Source organism: Dipodomys ordii, unplaced genomic scaffold (assembly GCF_000151885.1).
Source record: "Dipodomys ordii isolate 6190 unplaced genomic scaffold, Dord_2.0 Scaffold14, whole genome shotgun sequence".
Classification (NCBI taxonomy): domain Eukaryota; kingdom Metazoa; phylum Chordata; class Mammalia; order Rodentia; family Heteromyidae; genus Dipodomys; species Dipodomys ordii.
Genome location: NW_012267230.1, coordinates 14,236,654 through 14,256,983, shown reverse-complemented (window position 1 = coordinate 14,256,983; position 20,330 = coordinate 14,236,654). Strand labels below are relative to the sequence as shown.

General features: G+C 45.1%; 1 protein-coding gene across 4 annotated transcripts in view; it reads left to right on the top strand.

The window, feature by feature from the left end:
- Cluap1 (clusterin associated protein 1) overlaps positions 1-19,798 on the top strand; it is a 20,387-nt gene extending 589 nt beyond the window's left edge. The window contains exons 1-12 of one of the 4 annotated variants that reach the window (XM_013011556.1): positions 75-91; positions 1,122-1,233; positions 2,241-2,325; positions 4,112-4,291; positions 5,873-5,968; positions 7,850-7,933; positions 9,595-9,728; positions 12,420-12,561; positions 13,055-13,127; positions 13,821-13,928; positions 15,943-15,998; positions 19,353-19,798. In XM_013011556.1, coding sequence (XP_012867010.1) covers positions 1,133-1,233; positions 2,241-2,325; positions 4,112-4,291; positions 5,873-5,968; positions 7,850-7,933; positions 9,595-9,728; positions 12,420-12,561; positions 13,055-13,127; positions 13,821-13,928; positions 15,943-15,998; positions 19,353-19,502 — 1,209 coding nt within the window. In that variant the 5' untranslated portion in view covers positions 75-91; positions 1,122-1,132 and the 3' untranslated portion in view covers positions 19,503-19,798. Of the gene's footprint in view, positions 1-74; positions 92-1,121; positions 1,234-2,240; positions 2,326-4,111; positions 4,292-5,872; positions 5,969-7,849; positions 7,934-9,594; positions 9,729-12,419; positions 12,562-13,054; positions 13,128-13,820; positions 13,929-15,942; positions 15,999-19,352 lie in introns of those variants that run through there. The other 3 variants (XM_013011555.1, XM_013011557.1, XM_013011558.1) reach the window with 3 other exon arrangements.
- The last annotated feature ends 532 nt before the right edge of the window (positions 19,799-20,330 follow it).

Here is a 20,330-nt window from a genome sequence, read left to right as displayed (position 1 = left end):
CCCGCCGCACGCAGACGCGGCCTCCGCGCCGGGTAGCTTCACGTTCGTGGAAGCGGCCGAGTCTGGCCGAGGAGGGGGCTGGAGGGAGAAGGTAGTTCCAGCTACTTTTTTTTAAAATTCTTTCTTGGTGTGTCCGCTGTGGGTCTTGAACTCGGGGCCCGGGCGCCGTCCCTGAGCTGTTTTGCTCTCTCACCTGAGCCGCAGGCCACTTCCGGCTTTGCTCGCGGTTGAGGGGAGGGCAGAGTCTCTCGGACTCACCTGTCCAGGCTGGCTTCCGACAGCGATCCTTGGCTCCCAGCCTCCCGAGTAGCAGAATTATGAGCATGGGCCGGCCTGGCTTCGGCTACCTTTTAATTGAGGCTCTATCCCTCCCATTCCTGGAACCTTTTACTTTGAAAAAACGTTTTTCATCTTGTTTTAAAATGTATCCTCTACCACATACTGGCAGTTTAAAATACGTGCCGCCAAAGCACATATGCTACTGTTTTAACAATTTTTTTTTTTCCTCATGACATTTTATAATGCCATGTAGTTCTTATTTTGCATGGAAAAGCCAAAAGATACCGGAAATTAATGTCATCCTATTTTCTTATACAGCATTACTTTTCTCATTGAACTTTAGACTTATTTTTTTTTTTTCGGGTAACATATTAAGTATTTTTAAGTTCATCACTCTGTCAGACATTAAAACTGTTGGCGGCAAAGAACCAATAAAGGAAAGCAGAGGCAATATCTGAGATGAACTACTTGTTAAAAGTAAGCCAGGTGCTGGTGGCTCACGCCTATAATCCTAGCTATTCAGGAGGCTGAGATCTGAGGATTGCAGTTCAAAGCCAACCCAAGCAGGAAAAGTCCATGAAACTCATGTCCAATAAACTACTCAGAAAAGGCTGGATGTAGTGCTGTGGCTCAAGTGGTAGAGCACTAGCTTTGAGCACAGAGAAGCTCGGGGCAGTGCCAAGGCCCTCAGTTCAAGCTCCAGGAACAGCAAAAAAACCCCAAAAAAACCAAAAGTTGTCCTTTCTGAGTTCAAGCACCAGTACCAGCATAAAAGTGAACGATACCTTTTTTTTAAGTAACTGTCTTTGAATGAGGAGCTAACCATGCCGTTACCTTGACAGATTTCACAGAGATGATGAGGGCCCTAGGATACCCACGACATATTTCTATGGAGAATTTTCGCACACCCAATTTTGGACTTGTTTCTGAAGTGCTTCTCTGGCTTGTGAAAAGGTTAGCACAACATTAGATGCTTCTGGAAGTGACATATTTAACCTTAGTGCCTGTCTTGATTTCAAGGGCCATTAGCTACTCACAATTCTGATTACTTGGAGGTCTTAAATAGATTTTTTTTTGTCTGTAGTGGGCCTTGAACTCTGGGCCTGGGCTCTGTCCCTCAGCCCTTCAGCTCAAGGCTAATGCTCTACCACTTGAGCCACTGCCAGTTTTCTGGTGGTTTATTGGAGATAAGAATCTCATGGAAGGAGTCTGAGATCTGAGGATAGAGGTTCAAAGCCAGCCTGGGCAAGAAAGTGAGATTAATGGCCAATTAATCACCAGAAAACCGGAAGTGGCACTATGGTTCAAGTATTAGAGTGCTAGCCTTGAGCTGAAGAGCTAAGGGATAGCAGACAGGCCCAGAATTCAAGCTCCACGACCCACAAAAAAAAAAGTCTCATGGACTTTCCTACCTGGGCTGGCTTTGAACCTCTGTCCTCAGATCTTAGCCTCCAAAGTAGCTAGGATTACAGGCGTGAGCAGACGGCACCTGGCTAGATTTATTTTTGAAAGCTGAGTCCTGAATTTGATTTTTAAGTCGCTATACCAGTTCTTAGGGGGGCTGTGCTCTGTTGGTAATTTGTGTTACTTTTTTTTGTTGTTGGTCATGGGGCTTGAACTCTGGGCCTGGGTGCTGTCCCTCAGCTCTTCAGCTCAAGGGGAATGCTCTACCACTTAAGCTACAGTGCCACTTCCAGTTTTCTGGTGCTTTATTGGAGATAAGAGTTTCACGGACTTTCCTGCCTGGGCTGGCTTTGAACTGCGATCCTCAGATCTCAGTCTCCTGAGTAGCTAGGATTACAGGCGTGAGCCAACAGCACCCAGCTTGTGTTACTTTTGAATTTTTTTTTTTTTTTTAATCTTAGCATCTTGGCCAAGGCCTTAGAGCCTCATGCTAGCAACCCACTTTCTCTTTGACAGACTTTTTGTAGGTTGACTCATGTTTGCTCTCTTCCTGATAGGTATGAGCCTCAAACTGACATCCCTTCAGACATTGATACTGAGCAAGACCGAGTTTTCTTCATTAAGGCAATTGCCCAGTTCATGGTTAGTTCAGTTATTTTGTGGGATTGTGAAAGTAAGGAAGGAAGGGATGTGTCCTGGTTAGGGCTAACTTTGAAATTGAATAATAGGGCTTACTTTCTACAACATTCCGTTGCTAGCTTTCTGTGGCATCATAAACAAAAAGTTATTTTATTGGGGGAAGCCTACTTCATTACTTGTTTATTTTTAATAAATATTATGTTTTATGGTTCAAATATTTTTAAAATGGTAGAGTACAGTAACATTCTACTTTGTCTACTCTGGGCTCAACTCTACTTTGTTGGTTTATTGTTTTGTTGGTCAGGGGACTGGGCACTGTCAGAGTCTAAGTGCTGTCCCTGAGCTCTTTGCTCAAGGTTAGTGCTCTACCACTTTGAGCCACAGATCCAATTCTGCTTTTTGAGTGGTTAATTGTAGCTGAGGCTCATGGGGACTTTTTTCCCCAGCCTAGCTTTAAACTGTGATCCTTAGATCTCAGCCTTCCGAATAGTGAGGATTACAGGTATGAGCCACTGGTGGTGGTTCAGTTCTACTTTCAATAGCTATTTTAAGTTTCTTTCAGAGCTTCTTATGCATACCTAAGCAAATAATACATGTTCTTTTTCCATAAAACTTCTTGTACATAGCTGCTATATACCACTATGTAACATCTTTCTTTCTTCACTTATTAGTATGTTTTGGAGAACTTTCCAAATACATAAAGAATGCTTCCAGATGGGCTTTGGTGGCTCATGTCTATAATCCTAGCTACTCAGGAGGCTGAGACCTGAGGATCCCAGTTCAAAGCCAGCACAGGCAGTAAAGTTTGTGAGACTGACTCTTTATCTCCAATTAACTAGCAGAAAACTGTAAGTGTTGCTATGGCTCAAAGTGGTAGCGTGCTATCCTTGAGCAAAAGAGCCCAAGCACAACATCCAAGCCTTAAGTTCAAGCCCTATGACCAACAACAACAACAAAAAAAGAATGCATTCATCTGGCAAAGTGGCTTAATGGTAGAGTGCTTGCCTAGCATGCATGAAGTCCTAGGTTTGATTCCTCAGTACCACATACACAGATAAAAGCCTGAAGTTCTGCTGTGGCTCGAGTGGTAGAGTGCTAGTCTTGGGCCAAAGAAGTTCAGGGACAGAGCCCAGGCCCTGAGTTCAAGCCTGAGGACTGGCAGGGGGAAAAATGTGTTCGGCCCTGTTTTTCATTGGTTGTTATTGTGCCTGGGCTGTGATTCTGCTTGTGCTCCTTGGCATTGCTGTGGATGACAAGCATACCCCACTTCCTCCAGCCGCTGTGCTCCCCAAGGGGCACATGGCACCTCATTCAGCCATTGGTTGAGATGGCGTCCTGAGAACTTTTATGCTTAAGTGGGCCTAAAACTTCAATCTGCCAACCTCTACTTCCCAAGAAGTTAGCATTTCAGGCTTTTGCCACCACGCTCAGCCTTTTGTTCTCTTAAACTTGATTCATATTGCTTGCAGGGGCTCCCATGATTTATGTAACATGTAAGTATTTAATTGATTTCCAAATTTTACTCTTTGAAACAATACTGTAATAAATAATCTATTCCTATCATTTTGTGTATGAGTATATCTCTCGAGAAAATCCTTAGGATTGTAATTTTGGGGTCAGAAGATAGGTGTATTTGTTATGTTGGTGTCTTTTACCAAAATGATCTCCATTACTTAGGTATTTTAACCTTAGTTATTGGCAGAGATTTTTTCAAATTATCTACATGGGATTTGATTTAGACATTTCATGGAAAGGGCCTTAATCATTGTGTGTGTACATCTAAAAATAGGCCACAAAGGCGCATATAAAACTCAATACCAAGAAGCTCTACCAGGCAGATGGGTATGCGGTGAAAGAACTATTGAAGATCACATCTGTGCTTTATAATGCTATGAAGAGCAAAGGGATGGAAGGCTCTAAAATAGGAGAGGAAGACGTCAGCAAGTTCAAGTTTGATCTAGGCTCCAAGGTAAGGACGGTGCAAAGTGTGCAGCTGGGGATAGTTGTCTACCCTCAGACTTGGGGATGGGATGTGGCTGACACTGGAAGTTCTTTCTTATTGCTTCACTGAGGACAGCTGATCAGTTTGTTGCACTAAATTAATTCAACTGTTTGAATAAAGCCTGTCATTTGCCAGGTAGTGGTCAAATACTGAGGATGCAGGTGAGAACAAAGGAGACAGAAACAGGGTTTCCATGCTTAGTTGGAGGAGTCACACTGAACAGCAGGAGTAAAAGCACAGGTGGTCCAGTGTAGTTATTCTGCCCTACAGAATGACAGAACAGGGGCCAGGGATGGAGGGCTGCCTGGATTGGATAGCTTCTCAGCAAAGATCTGAGAGAAGAAAGGCCATACTGGCAAGGGTGGGAAAAGGTGTTCCAGGATGAGCATGTGCTTGTGTGTCTGAGGAACAGCAGGGAGGCCCTGTGGGGAGAGCCATGGGGGAGGCGGTGACAGCCCCTCCAGCCCCTGGAAAGCCTTCGATTTGATACTGAGGTGGAAAATGGAATTTTGAGCAGAGATGTACCTATTAAAAGCATCATTCTTGGGCTGGGAAGGTGGCTCAGTGGTAGAGCACTTGCCTTGCATGCATGAGGCCCTGGGTTCGATTCCTCAGCACCACATAAGCAAAAAGCTGGAAGTGGCACTGTGGTTCAAGTGGCAGAGCCCTAGCCTTGAGCTGAAGAGCTGAGGGACAGCGCCCAGGCCCAGAGTTCAGGCCCCACAACCGGACCAAAAAAAAAAAAAAAAGCATCATTCTGAGCTGGTTACCTGGTCTCTCACACCTGTAATTTAGCTACTTAGGAGGCTGAGATCTGAGGATCATGGTTCAAAGCCAGCCTGGGCAGGAAAGTCCATGAGACACTTATCTTCCAAGTAAACACCAAAAAACCGGAAGTGGCGCTATGGCTCAAATGGTAGAGTGCTTGCTTTGAGCTGAGGGACAGTGCCTAGGCCCAGAGTTCAAGCCCCATGACTGACCAAAAAAAAAAAAAAAGATCACTCTGACAATTCACTCTATGAAGGTTAAAATGTGTTTGTGACATTAGCTAAGTATCACTATCCCACAATATTGTGAAATTTATGTAATCACTTAGTAAAGAAATTAAAAAGAGGGCTGGGAAGGTAGCTCAGCGGTAGAGTGCATGCCTTGCAAGCATGAGGCCCTGGGTTCGATTCCTCAGCACCACATAAACAGAAAAAAAGAAATTAAAAAAAAATAAATGATCATTCTAGTCAGGCATGGTATCACACCCATGCTACTAGGGAGGCTGAGACTACATGAGTGCTTGAACCTAGGAGTTCAGCTGTTGCAGGATACTTGTCTTGTCAGCTTTCTCTTGCCTATACCTCCTGTTGCAGATTCAGATTCAGCCTGACTTGACATTTGGTTTCAGAGAGATTAGAAGTCCAGAAGTTAGTTTGTGTTCCCAAACAGTTCCTTGGAACTCCTGGGGGTGGGCTTCTGCCTAAAGGTTACAACTCACCTTAACAGACTGCTGCTGAGTGTTATCAAAACCTGAGGCTCCTATTTTTGTTTGCCCTCAAGATCTCAGATTTGAAAGCAGCCAGGCAGCTGGCTTCGGAAATCACCGCCAAAGGAGCATCTTTGTATGACTTGTTGGGAAAGGAGGTCGAGTTGAGGGTAAGTAATGTACAGAGAAAAGGAAGTATAGATGGATTTTTGTTGGCCCTCTCTCCATCCGGACCATCTCTGTTGGTGTTCTAACACATCCCCAATTATCTCTGAGATAGAGATTATCAGACTCACTACTATCAAGTAATTTTTTTTTTTTTTTTTTTGTGGGTCATGCGGCTTGAACTCTGGGCCTGGGCGCTGTCCCTCAGCTCTTCACTCAAGGCTAGTGCTCTACCACTTGAGCCACAGCACCACTTCTGGTAATTTTTAAGTAGAGTTGGTCCTATTAAGAGACTTGAATTATTTACTTACTTATTTTTTGTTGATTGTGGGGCTTGAATTTTGGGCCTGGGCACTGTCCCTCAGCCCTTCAGATCAAGGTGATCTCTCTACCACTTGAGTCACACGCCACTTCTGGTTTTTCTGGTGGCTAATTGGAAATAAGAGTCTCATGGACTTTCAAGCCTGGGCTGGCTTTGAACCATGATCCTCAGATCTCAGCCCCTGAGTAGCTAGGATTACAGGTGTGAGCCACTAGCGCCCTGAGGAGACTTGATTTTTACCTTTGTTTATTTGTAAATGGGATGGTCCATCCTTAAAGCTCTTAGTTCTTTGAAAACTTGCAGTTTCAGCTGAAAATTTAGCAAACTATTAAAAAGGAAAAACCTCTAGAATTACTGTTTAAGAAATTGAAAAGCGGGGCTGAGAAGGTGGCTCAGTGGTAGAGCGCTTGCCTTGCATGCATGAGGCCCTGGGTTCGATTCCTCAGCACCACATAAGCAAAAAAAAAAAGAAATTGAAAAGCCAGGGCTGGGAAGATGGCTCAGTGGTAGAATGCTTGCCTTGCATACATGAGGCCCTGGGTTCGATTCTTCAGCACCACATAAGCAGAAAAAGGTGGAAGTGGTGCTGTGGCTCAAGTGGTAGAGTGCTAGCCTTGAGCTGAAGAGCTGAGGGACAGCGCCCAGGCCCAGAGTTCAGACCCCACAACCGGCAAAAAAATAAAAAAAGAAAAGAAATTGAAAAGCCACTGGCTCATACCTGTAATCCTAGCTATGTGGAGGCTGAGATTAGGAGAGCAAAGTTTCAGGCCAGTCTAAGCATCCAAGGCAGGCTCCCTTCTCAACCACTTGCTGAGTGCAGGAGCATACATATGTCATCCTTGCTATGTAGGAGACTGAAATTCAAAGGATTGGGGTTTTAGGCCTGTCTAGGCAGAAAAATACATGAAAGTCCATCTCAGTGGAAGAAGATGAATATAGTAGTGCACACCTATCATCTTACCTATTATGGAAAGTGAAAAATAGGTGGATTACAGCTCCAGCACATGCCCAAGCAGGAAGCAAGACTTATGTAAAAAATAACCAAGCCAGGTGCAGGTGGCTCACGCCTGTCATCCTAGCTACTCAGGAGGCTGAGATCTGAGGATCACCGTTCAAAGCCAGCTGGGGCAAGGAAAGTCCATGAGACTCTTATCTCCCAATTAACCACCAGAAAACTGGAAGTGGCGCTGTGGCTCAAGTGGTAGAGCACTTGTCTTGAGCTGAAGAACTGAGAGACAGCGCCCAGGCCCCGAGTTCAAGCCCCATGACCACGAAAACAAACCCAAAATTTAAAAGGATTGGAGGCATAGCTTACATGGTAGAGAGCTTGCCTAAATGCAGTACCCTGAGTTCAATCCCCAGTACGAGGAGGGATGAGGAAGGGAAAAACTTTTTGAGCAGGCAAAGATGATACACACCTGTAATTCCAGCTGCTTGGGAGGCTAAGGATGCAAGATTTTGAGTTCAGGCTCAACCTGGGCAGGACTCCATCTCGAAAAAAATTTAGCAACCAATGGGAGAAACTTTTTCTGAAAGAATGTGTAAATTGTTCTGTTTCCCCTAGGAACTGAGAACTGAAGCCATTGCCAGGCCGCTGGAAATCAACGAGACTGAGAAAGTGATGAGAATTGCAATAAAAGAGGTTTTGGTAAGATTATATTGCTTTTATCTTACATATTTGTGCCTGGGACTCAAAACAATTTCCTTCCCCCATCAGGCAGAACCAGGTATGCTTAGTAACCAGCACTATTTCAAGGAGAATCTGAAGGATTTCTAAGACATCTATTGTTTCCCCTCAGAAATAAATAAGAGCAGTTTATCATGGTCTTAAAAAATGAGTAGGTTTAGCTAGGGTGCCAGTGGCTCATGTCTATAATTCTAGCTACTTAGGAGGCTGAGATCTGAGGATCACAATTCAAAGCCAGCCTGGAAAGGAAAGTCTGTGAGACTCTTATCTCCAATTAAACACCAGAAAAAACTGGAAGTGACACTGTGGTTCAAGTAGTAGAGTGCTTGCCTTGAGCTGAAGAGCTCAGGAACAGTGCCCAGGCCCAGAGTTCAAGCCTCAGAACCACCACCAACAACAACAAAAAGAATAGTTTTGATGATTTCATAATTTTCGATGTTTTAATAATTTTAGTGAACACAGCTCTATTTAATCTTTTTTATTTTTTTGGGTCCGGTGGTGGGGCCTGTACTCTGGGCCCTGGGCACTGTCACTCAACTCTTCAGCTCAAGGTTAGCGCTCTACCATTTGAGCCACAGCGCCACTTCTGGCTTTTTTTCTTTTTGCTTATGTGGTGTTGAGGAATCGAACCCAGGGCCTTATCATGCAAGGCAAGCACTCTACTACTGAGCCACTTTCCCAGCCCCTCTGAGCACTTTTTGCTGAAGTCTATTCTACAACTTTGAGCCACAGCCCCACTTCCAGTTTTTGAATGGTTAATTGGAGATAAGAGTCTCAGAGGGACTTTTCTTTATGACCCTCAGATTTCAGCCTCTGAGTAGCTAGGATTATAGGCATGATCCACCACTGCCCAGCTTATTTTATTTTATTTTTTTCGTCGGTCGTGGGGCCTGAACTCTGGCTTCGGCACTGTCCCTCAGCTCTTCAGCTCAAGGCTAGCACCCTACCACTTGAGCCATAGCACCACTTCCGGCTTTTCCTGCTTATGTGGTGCTGAGAAATTGAACCCAGGGCCTCATGCATGCAAGGCAAACATTCTACCACTGAGTGAACTTCCCAGACCCAGTGCCCAGCTTATTTAACCAATTTTTTTTTTTTTTTGGTCAGTCATGGGGCTTGAACTCGGCCTGGGTGCTGTCCCTCAGCTATTCAGCTCAAGGCTAGCACTGTACCCCTTGAGCCTGAGCCACAGCGCCACTTCCAGTTTTCTGGTGTTTAATTGGAGATAAGTGCCTCATGGACTTTCTATTTGTAGCTGGTAGTCAAGCCTTTGCCAGCAAGAAGGAAGAGGAGCCTTGTCCTTCAGTAGCCAGTAGTGGTTTAGGACTGATGCCAGATCTGATGGAGAGACTTCCCAGGGTGCTCTCAGTCCTAATCAGAACACTCTTTTTGCCATATTCCTTTGTTTTCCTGAGCAGACACACCCACTTTTCATGAAAATATTTTTTTTTTCCTGGATCTATATGCCACTCTTCCTGGAACTAATTGGTTAAATGAGTCATTCCTGGGGACCATGTGTACATTGTTTGCCTTTGGGTTTATTCAACATGACATTGCAATCTTCAGACTCAGGATGTAGTCCTTACAGACCCCGTTGTCTTACTAATTCCTGTTAAATGTAGGCACAGATTCAGAAGACTAAGGACTTGCTCAATAATGTGGCATCTGATGAAGCTAACTTAGAAGCCAAAATTGAAAAGAGAAAACTAGAACTGGAAAGAAATCGGAAGCGACTACAGACCCTGCAGAGCGTCAGGTATATGTGAACTCCTGTGTGGGTAGTGACAGCGAATAGAGAGGTATTTTGGAAAATAGAACAGAGACTAAGAGAATACTAATGGCATGACCTCTTAAAGCAGCAACCAGCCTGGTGTAAGGGGACTGCATCACAGTGCACTCGTGTGTATATGTGCTGCTTTCAATGTGTCTGGAAAATGGCTTAATTCTTGAGCTACCTTTAAGCTTTCATGGCTTCTTGAATGTAAGGTGAAGTAAATAAATCCAGATGTTGTAAGCTATACAAAGCTTAGCCTCCTAAGATCATGACATAAAATCAGGTAAGACAACATATTTCCATATCTTGACTGAAGTAGATTTTAGACTTTAGATTATAATGATTTTTTTGGGGGGGGTGGTCCGGTCATGGGGCCTGAACTCTGGGCCTGGGTGCTGCCCCTCAGCTCTTCAGCTCAAGGCTAGCGCTCTACCACTTGAGCCACAGCGCCACTTCCGGCTTTTTTTTCCTTTTGCTTATGTGGTGCTGAGGAATCGAACCCAGGGCCTTGTGCATGCAAGGCAAGCGCTCTACCACTGAGCCACCTTCCCAGCCCCATAATGATTTTTTTCTTTTCTTTCTTTTTTTGGTCAGTCATGGGGTTGAACTCAAGTCCTATCTCTGTGCTCTTTTTGCTCAAGACTAACACTCTACCTTTTTGAGCTACAGCTCCACTTCTGGTTTTCTGGTTTTAATTGGAGATAAAGAGTCACAGTCTTTCTTGCTTAGAGTTGCTTTGACCCTCTGATCTCAGTCTCCTGAGTAGCTAGGATTATAGTCACGAGCCACTAGCAACTGGTTGATGATTTCTTCTCTGTCAGCACTTTATCTTTTTTTTCATTTTGTCAGTACTGGCATTTGAACACAGGCCCTCACATTTGCTTAGCTTGCTATACTGGTGTTTTACCATTTAAGCCTTGCTTCCAACCTGGCTTTTTGCAGTTTCTTTAAGATGGAGTCTTGTGGTTTCTTTTCTGCCTGGGCTGCCTTTGAACCATGATCTTCTGGAGTTCAGCTTTCTGAGTAGCATTATAGATATGAGCCACCAGTGTCCAGCTTTATCTTATGACTATACCTCATTGGAAATCCATTTTCAGATACTAGAAAATGCTAATAGAACACCTTCTAGGATAAACCTTAGAAGTGTAGTTTAAAACATCATGAATTATTTTCAGCATATACACATGTATACACGCATATGTTCATAATCATACTATATACATACAATATACATCATGTATACACATGTCTATATGTATATCTCATATACATTTGTATATGTGTATGTTTTGTAGGAGATAAATGTCTTGCTGTGTTGACCAAGCTAGTCTAAATGGCTAAGCTCAGATGCGCCTCTTCTTTCTACTTCTAGAGGAGCTGGACAAGGGGCCTCCTAAATGAAACTGAGAAAGTAGAACCCTAAGAAGGGAACACTATCTGGTTTGATTTTGGAGAAGAAAAGTTGAAGAGAAATAAAATTATAGTCCCAAGAGAAGGAGCACTATTTAAAATCACATGCCTATAATCTCGCACTGGGGGAATTGAAGCAGAAGGAGAGTGAGTCTGAGGCTAGAATGGGCTACAATAGCCAGGCTCAAACAAACCCACCGACTATAGAATCTGGCATTTTAAGCTGGGTGTTGGTGGCTCACACCTGTAACCCTAGCTACTCAGGAGGCTGAGATCTGAGGATTGTGCTTCAAAGCCAGCCTGAGCAGGAAAGTCTGAGAGATTATCATCTACAATTAACCACCAGAAAACCAGAATTGGTGCTGTGGCTCAAGTGGTACAATGCTTGCCTTGAGCTAAAGAGCTGAGGGACAGCGCCTAGGCCCAGAGTTCAGGCCCACGACAGACCAAGGAAGGAAGGAGGGAGGGAGGGAGGGAGGGAGGGAGGGGAAGGAAGGATCAATCTGACATTTTAGCTAGATGGAAGGATCACTGCGATGTCAGGTGTGATGGAAGGGCTGACTAAAGATTTATATTAGAGGAAGAAAAGGGAGTAGCCCTGGATAATGAGATACCTTCACACTTTTGATAGATCTAGTGACCCATCTGAGCTTAGAAATTTTATTGTTCCTACACCATGTGACAGGGCTCTAGAGTGTTGACTCACATTAGCCAAATTCTGAAGAAAAGCCACATGCCAGTGGTTCACAGCTGTAATCCTTGCTACTCAGGAGGCTAAGATCAGGGGGACTGCAATTCAGAGGCATTCTAGGCAGAAAGGTCTGTGATATATCTTCAAAATAACCAACACAAAGCAAGCTGAAGGTACAGCTGAGGTAGAACACCAGCCAATTGAGCAAATGGAGAGAGTTGAAGGCCCTGAGTTGAAATCCCAGTACTACCTACAGCTGGTTTTGAAGGTTCAGTGAAATGATGAGGCAAAACTATATATACCAGGAACACAGCCGCAGCTCGTTGCCTGTGAGATGGACGAAACCTTCTAACTGTGAGGATGCAGCTCTGCACTCTGCAGTTCTGCAGTTCTTCTCCTCAGTTCTGCTTTCTGCAGTTCTGTGGTTCTGCACTCCACAAGGCAGTTGTCTGAATGAAGGACCTTCTGTAATTAAAGATTTCCAAAGAAAGCCATGGTGGCATTTTGAATACTAATTTCAAGCTATTGCATCTCATTAACCTTTCTGGTTTTGTTTCTTTTGCTTGTTTTAGGCCTGCCTTTATGGATGAGTATGAGAAGATTGAGGAAGAATTACAAAAGCAGTATGACATTTATCTGGAGAAATTTCGGAATTTGGCTTACCTGGAACAGCAACTGGAGGACCACCATAGGATGGAGCAAGAGAGGTTTGAAGTGAGTCTGTTCAGACCAGGCCCTGCACACTGTCTGCCCTTGGTGACATGTCAGCATATAAATATGTGGAAACTAGACTACTCTTTGCGGGTTGCTCATATAATTCTTCTTTTGCTGGAAGTCAGATTTTGATGTCAGTGACCTGCCCAGTCACACACTGCTCTCTGTCTCTTAGGGCCTAGGCCTGCTCTGCAGAATAGCAATACTTTCTGTTCAATATTTAGAGCATCACTCAAAGTTTAGGTTGCTCAGTTCTTTCACCATGGCAGGGTGTGGTGGAAAGAGCAAGGGTGAGGCCAGTACATCACTTCTGAGCTACTTCCACAGGCCTGCCATTACTACCAACAAGGGCGCAGGTTTGGGGATAGTAAGGGCGGCTCAAGAAAACTTAAGATCTTTCCTTGTTCTCTGTCACAAATGTTTCTGGACCTACACTGGGACGGAAGAATAAAATCATCCACCAAAGATCTGAATCTTTATTTCCTCTTCTTAGGAGGCTGAAAATACTCTCCGTCTGATGCAGAACAAGCTAAAGGAAGAGGAAAAGCGGCTTCTCAAGAGTGGAAGTAAGGCTGTTTCCAGCCTTGACAAACTATATATTTTAAAATATTTACCTACATATTATGTATTTACTTACTTTTGTTCTGGCCCTGGGGCTTGAACTCAGGGCCTGACACTGTCCCTGAGCTTTTGTGATAAAGGCTAGCACTCTACCACTTGATCCACAACTCCATTCTGGATTTTTGGTAGTTAATTGGAGATAGTCTCATAGACTTACTGCCCAGGCTGACTATGAACCATACTTTTCTCAGCCTCCTGAGTAGCTAGTATTATAGACATTAGCCACCGGCGTCCTGCCACTTTAATCTTTTTCTCCTGATCAGGGGGCTTGAGTTCTGGTAAAACAGCCTAACAGAGAACAGAACGTATTTCCCTTCAGTTAACTAGAAAGATAGAGCTGCTTTGACATCTGGTTCCTCAATTTGAAAATTTTTAGATTATCAATGTTTTTCACTAAGCCATCTAGGCCACTTTTTCTCCTGCTGTGGGATATTGCTTATTATTTTGTTAATACAACACATTATGGTGTTTTAACTCTTCACTAAGTGTCTACACACAAATCCATGGTGGAATCTGATGCATCCAGAGAAAGAAAAGACTAGTCAATAGAGACCCTTTTTACATATGAGCCTTCCTCCACAGAAGCTGTTTGTAAGGATGGACCTGCTCTTTTCTTTGTCTCCTTGTGTTCCTGCCAGGTAACGATGACTCAGACATAGACATCCAGGAGGATGATGAGTCTGACAGTGAGTTGGAGGAAAGACGGCTGTCCAAGCCAAGGACCGCCATGGAGGTGCTCATGCAAGGTAGTGTAGCTTGTTCTGTTGGCCCTGTTCCCTGTGCCCTGAGTAAGAATAGGGAAGGGCTACTCAGTCCTGAGCTCACAGCAACCTGACTCTAAAGCTGATCCTGTCCCAGTTTGTCCTTCCCTGGGTAAGAATCTGGCTCTTACTGGCTCAGTGGCATCATTACTTTGATGCCTGTGGTCAGAAAATTGCCAATTCATACCTGTGGGCTGGAATGTTTCATGGAAACCACAGAAATGCACTGGCTCTGCCACTAGACTCTATCCTGCCTTGTGTCTTAAGTTGTTCTTAATGTAATTACATCTGAGGCCTGGAAATTAATTAGTGCACAGAGAAGGAATCATATGAGCATCTCTCCCTTAAAAAAAAATTCTTCAAGCCCCACAACCAACAACAACAACAAAAAAATTCTAATTTCTTTTGTCTCACTTCAGACTTTCCTAGAGTCTTTCTCATGGCCTGTTCCCACCTTTGAGAGCCTCAGTTCTGACCACACAGAGACACGTGCAATTGAACATAGTACAAAGATGGCCTGAAACCCCTTAAACCTAAGTAGGGTTTTTCAACTGTTGTTTCAAAGTATGTTGTAACTCCCCATGACAGTAGATATAGATCTGCTTCATTATTTTCAATGGCTGTGTCATATTCCAGGCTGACCTCAAACTCAAGACCCTCCTGCCTCTACTTCCCCCTTGCTTGAATTACAGACAGGTTTTTTTGTTTGTTTGTTTTTATTTTTATTTTTTGTCAGTCGTGGGGATTGAACTCTGGGCCTGGGCGCTGCCCCTCAGCACTTCAGCTCAAGGCTCTACCAGTTGAGCCACAGTGTCACTTCCGGTTTTCTGTTTGTTAGTTGGGATAAGCATCTTATGAACTTTCCTGCCAGGGCTGACCTTAAACAATGATCCTCAGATCTCAGCCTCCTGAGTAGTTGGGATTACAGGCATCAGCCACCAGCACCCTGCAAGACAGTTTTATTTATTTATTTTTGGGTCTGGTCATGGGGCCTGAACTCGGCCTGGGTGCTGTCCCTCAGCTCTTCAGCTCAAGGCTAGCACCCTACCACTTGAGCCATAACACCACTTGCGGCTTTTTTCTTTTTGCTGAGGAATTGAACTCAGGGCTTTTTTCTTTTTGCTGAGGAATTGAACCCAGGGCCTCATGTGTGCAAGGCAAACGTTCTACCACTGAACCACTTTCCCAGACCCAAGACAGTTTTATTTATTTATTTATTTTTTGGGTCCGGTCGTGGGGCCTGAACTCTGGGCCTGGGCGCTGTCCCTCAGCTCTTCAGCTCAAGGCTAGCACTCTACCACTTGAGCCACAGCACCACTTCCGGCTTTTTTTTCCCTTTTTGCTTATGTGGTGCTGAGGAATCAAACCCAGGGCCTCGTGCATGCAAGGCAAGCGCTCTACCACTGAGCCACCTTCCCAGCCCCGACAGTTTTATTTTTATACCTAATAACTTTAAATTTATATTACCTTTTTGTTTCTTATGAACTCTAATAAATCTTAGTTCATAGTTTCGATTTTTTGGACACTAAGTAAACTTTTTACTATGATTTTTCCTTTCCCTGATTTCATCAGGGAAAGTAAGTGTCAAAGTCTATCTTTTTTCCAGAGCTGAGGACTGAGCCCAGGGCCTTGCGCTCGCCAGGCAGGCGCCCTTCCACTGAGCTAAACCCCCAGCCCCTCAAAGTCTACCTTCTAAATTATTTTTTGAGGTTCTCATGTGTTTTTTTTCTTTTCTTTTTTCTTTTTTTTTTTTGTCATTGGTTGTGGGGCTTGAACTCTAGGCCTGGGCACTGCCCCTAAGCTCTTTAGCTCAAGGCAAGCACTCTACCACTTGAGCCATAGTGCCACTTCCGGCTTTTTCTGCTTATGTGGTGCTGAGGAATCAAACCCAGGGCCTCATGCATGCGAGGCAAGCGCTCTACCACTGAGCCACCTTCCCAGCCCTTTTAAGAGGTTTTCTAATGCTTTGGCTTTTTTTTGTTTTTGTTTTTTATTCCAGGAAGACCCAGCAAGCGCATTGTGGGCACAATGCAAGGTGGAGACTCGGATGATGATGTGAGTCCCGACCATTCCCTTTCCCACTTCTGTGCCTTGTGCTCTTGGGCTTTTCTCCTAGACTAGATTAGCTCAGGAGCTGCTGGCAGCCCAGATCCATCTGTTCCTAACCTAAGTGCTTTGCTCAATTTGTGCCAGAGTTTGGCCTCTGAAAGGGTTGGACTCTTCTTCGCTTGTCAGTAGTTGATTTCTCATTTCATACGAATATGCTTGCCCTACTTTTTTTGCTTTCTCACTGTTCTTTCCATTCTTGCTCTCCAAAGATGGAAGCAGCACCAGCTCTTTTAGGTAAATGCAGCACTCCTCGCTCCAGGAAGCAGGTTGGTCTTCTTTTTTGCCTCATCTGTTTACGGTGTGTGTCAACCTGCGTAGGGCCAGCAGAACCAGTGTTCAGGATGGTATGTCCTGTCTGTTGGGCAAGAAGCCACTGACACTGCATCCCACAGTGAGACTGGATCCCACAGTGAGAGGCAGAATGGTCTCAAGGTCCCTATGTGGGGGAGGAGGGGTGAGCACAGAGGCCAGGGACAAGAAAGGTGGTGAGGAGTCAGCAGGCCCTTGACCTGTAACCTAGAATGAAGGGACAGTGCTGACCAGCTCTCACAGCTCCATCCTGGGGGAAGGATGTGGATAAGTACCAGGTTGCTGGTACTTTGAGCTTTCCTGGGCAGATGCTGACTAGAGGACTTCAGCAGAAAGGAGAAGGTAGCGGAGGAGTTGTTCCTGACAGGGCAAGTTGGGGATGCACCTCCCATTGCTCTGGGCCTTTGTCCTATTGCAGTCCCATGTGCTAGAGGTGGCTGGACTGGCACTGTCCCAGACAGGCTGTTGGGGCTTAGCCTGTGCCGGAGGCCTGATGCTATGGCTGTGTAGGGCCTTTTCTTTTTTCTTTTTCTTTTCTTTTTTTTTTGTTGGTTGTGGGGCTTGAACTCTGGGCTTGGGCACTATCCCTGCGCTCTTCAGCTCAAGGCTAGCGCTTTACCACTTGACCTACAGCACCACTTCCGGTTTTCAAGTGGTTTATTGGAGATAAGAGTCTCATGGACTTTTCTGCCCAGCCTGGCTTTGAACCGTGATTGTCAGATCTCAGCCTCCTGTCTACGTAGCTAGAATTACAGGCGTGAACCACTGGCACCCGGCTGGGCCTTTTCTTTAAATCTTAGTAAAAATTTATTTTAGTATAGCAGGGTAAAAGTAGAGGGAAATAAAAAATAAGAGAACATTTCCTGCTCCCCATTCAGGAGAGGGAAGTTGACAACTGCCTCTGCAGTCTCAGTGCCACAGAGCGTTAGCAGAGTGCTAGCAGCATTCACAGGAACAAGCTGTCACCCAGGGCGGCAGGGTACAGAGCAGTTTGGGCCTTGAATTCCTAGGCTACGATCTGCAGAGAGTCAGGGAGCCCTCCTTAACAACGATCGCTGTCAGCGGGGAGGACGTGGGGTTACCATCCATGCATTCATCCTGCCCACCTGAGAGTGAAACAGGGAGGGTCTGGCCTGGAAAGCAGAGCTGGTCTCTATTGCATTTGCTGTGTGCTTTTTGGAATGAATGCATCAGCAGTGGTGCATTGCTTATTTCTTTCAAGGAGGCAGTTCCCTGAGTGGAAGGGTCAGCCCTTCACCCATCTGTGGGGTCCTTTCATGTGCCAGCCTCTGTTATAGATGATGGAGAACACAGCAGGAAAGAGAAACACGGCCTCTGCCTTTAGGACATGCACAGTCCAGTGATGGCAGGCGTACCTCAGTCATAGGTATTAGGAAGAGAAGCAAAGCAGAATGGGAATATCTCTGTATAGTGAGGGAATGCCTAATACAGTGCCATTGGAGCAGAGACTTGGATGAAGGCAGGTGGCAGGCTGCGCAGGGAGGGGCTCCTGGCGTGAGGAGCAGTGATGGGGTGGAGGGACTGGGGCTAGCCCTGTAAGAGGTGGGGTGGCATTGCCATATCTTCCTGCTCATAGCATTTTTTCTGAGTGGGGCCAGACTGCGCCCAGGAATCGTAAGCTTAGGTGGCAACAACAGCTGTCAGGTTTCAGGTGCCAGTGGCTCAACCTTAAGCAGTGACAGTCAGTTGTGGGTATGCTTCTGGAGTTGGACCTGTCATGTTTTGTGAGTTGATTGCACACATGGTGTTGAAGGAGAGGAGAGAAGGTGACCTCGGTTGTGGTCTAATCAGCTGAAGGCACAGGATTTTCATTTCCTTAAGCACCAAATTGAGGAGGGGATGGGAGAGTCCAGATCAAGAGTTGGATTTTGAACATTCTGTGGTAAGCTGCCTGTTACACAGCCACATGCCTTCATAGAGTGGTCAGTTAAAATTCAGATCTGGATGGGTTGGGAAGGTGGCTCAGTGGCAGAGCGCTTGCCTTGCATGCATGAGGCCCTGGGTTGCATTCCTCAGCACCACATAAACAAAAAACTGGAATTTGTGCTGTGACTCAAGTGGTAGTGCACTAGCCTTGAGCTGAAGAGCTGAGGGACAGCGCCCAGGCCCAGAGTTCAGGCTCCATGACCCAAAAAAAAAAAAAAAAAAAAAAATTCAGATCTGGAATCTGTGAGGTAGATGTGAGTCATTGCTTAGGACAACAGGAAGAGAGGAGGGCCAGGCAAGGGGCTGAGCAGACAGCGTAGAGAGCTAGGGTAAAAAGCGGGACCAGCACAGATGCTCTAGAGAACAGGGATTTCAGAGAAGAAGGGGTGACGAAGTGAGAACTGTGGACCCCACTGAATTGGAATCCTCAGAATGTTTTGTTTTGATGAGTGGTTTTGGAATTGTGGGTTTAGAGCCTGGTTCAAATATACCTAAGAGGGGCACGAGCAGAACAGATAGGAGGCTGGCTTCACTCGAGGAACTCTGTGTGGGGCAGACAGCTGGAGAGAATGGTTGGTGACATTTCTGGTTTTCTGAAGAAGGAAATGCTAGCATATGTGGGCACAACCAGCATTAGTCTCCCACATCAGGACATTGATGACTCCTTCACTTTGCTCCTCACACTCACTGGCTGTGCTGCTTTCTACCCTTCTCTGGAAGGAGCTGCTATGCTGTCGATTGTGTCCCTGGGCTCCCCTGAGCTGAACAGCACCAGCCACCCTTAGTGTTTGTCCAGGATATGCTTGGGACACCCCTGGAAAGCCAACCCCTGACCCAGTGCACATTGGAACTTGAGCTACCTATTCGTTAGTCAGGCGGTCTTGTGGAGATATTCCAGCTGGCAAAGCCCACTGTGCCAGCACAGCCTGATTGGCACTCTGCCAACAGATGGCACTGTTATTGAGCCACCATAAAGAATGAGGAGGGGCCCCTTAAACAAGATACTGTAACAAAACAGGACCACATACCATGGTTTCTCTATAGGAAGATTCGGAGGACAGTGAAATTGACATGGAAGATGACGAAGAAGACGATGATGACTTAGAAGATGAGAGCATTGCTCTCTCACCAACTAAGCCCAATCGAAGAGTCCGGAAACCCGAGCCCCTGGATGAAAGTGATAATGACTTCTGACTTGCCAAGGGACCCAGGCAGATTGAGAGCCTCAAACTTGTAGATAAATGGTAAGCCAGAAGGCTGGGAAGGTAACAGGTTCTGTGTTCACTTCGCTACACCATTGGTGTGAAAGAAGATTTCTTTCTGCTTTACCTTCCTGTTTGTACTCTGAAGCATAAATGAGAACTGAAGCAAACCACAAAGATGATTTCCTTTTGCCTTCTTTTTCTCTTAATACTTGGGAAATGCATGGGTGTTAAGTGACTTAAATCCACGGGACAAAAGCTTAAAGTGAAATATGGGAAGACACAACATAAGTTTGGTGGCATTTCCTCTAAGAGCCTGACAGACCTGGGGCTGGGACTTTGCACAGGACTTGTTTTAGGAATTGTTAGGTAACATCTAACTGTTAATCACTCACTTTGCACAGTTTGGAACATGGACTGTACATGGGCTTTTAATTGTGCTTTTATTCTATTTTATAATCTTTTCTGCATGCTCACAATACCAAGCATTATATGAACCTTAACTGAAATTTTCTGAGACATTCATTAAGTTTAATATCCTTGACTATCAGGCAACAGAGACCTTCCAGATTCCAGTAAGCCTGACAATCAGAATATAGTATTTGATTCTCTTCTTCTGAAATTCCACTAAAATGAGAGGGAGGGAAAAGGAGAAGAAGAAGAAATCTAGAGAGGCAAGTTCATAACGGTCACAAGGACCAGAGCCAAAACCAGAGTGGAGGGGACAGCATCAATACTTTGGGACCTGAAAAAAAAGTACAGACTTTAGAGCTGGGGAAGCTGAGACCTTAGGCTCATCTCAAATAGAACTGAGTCTGAG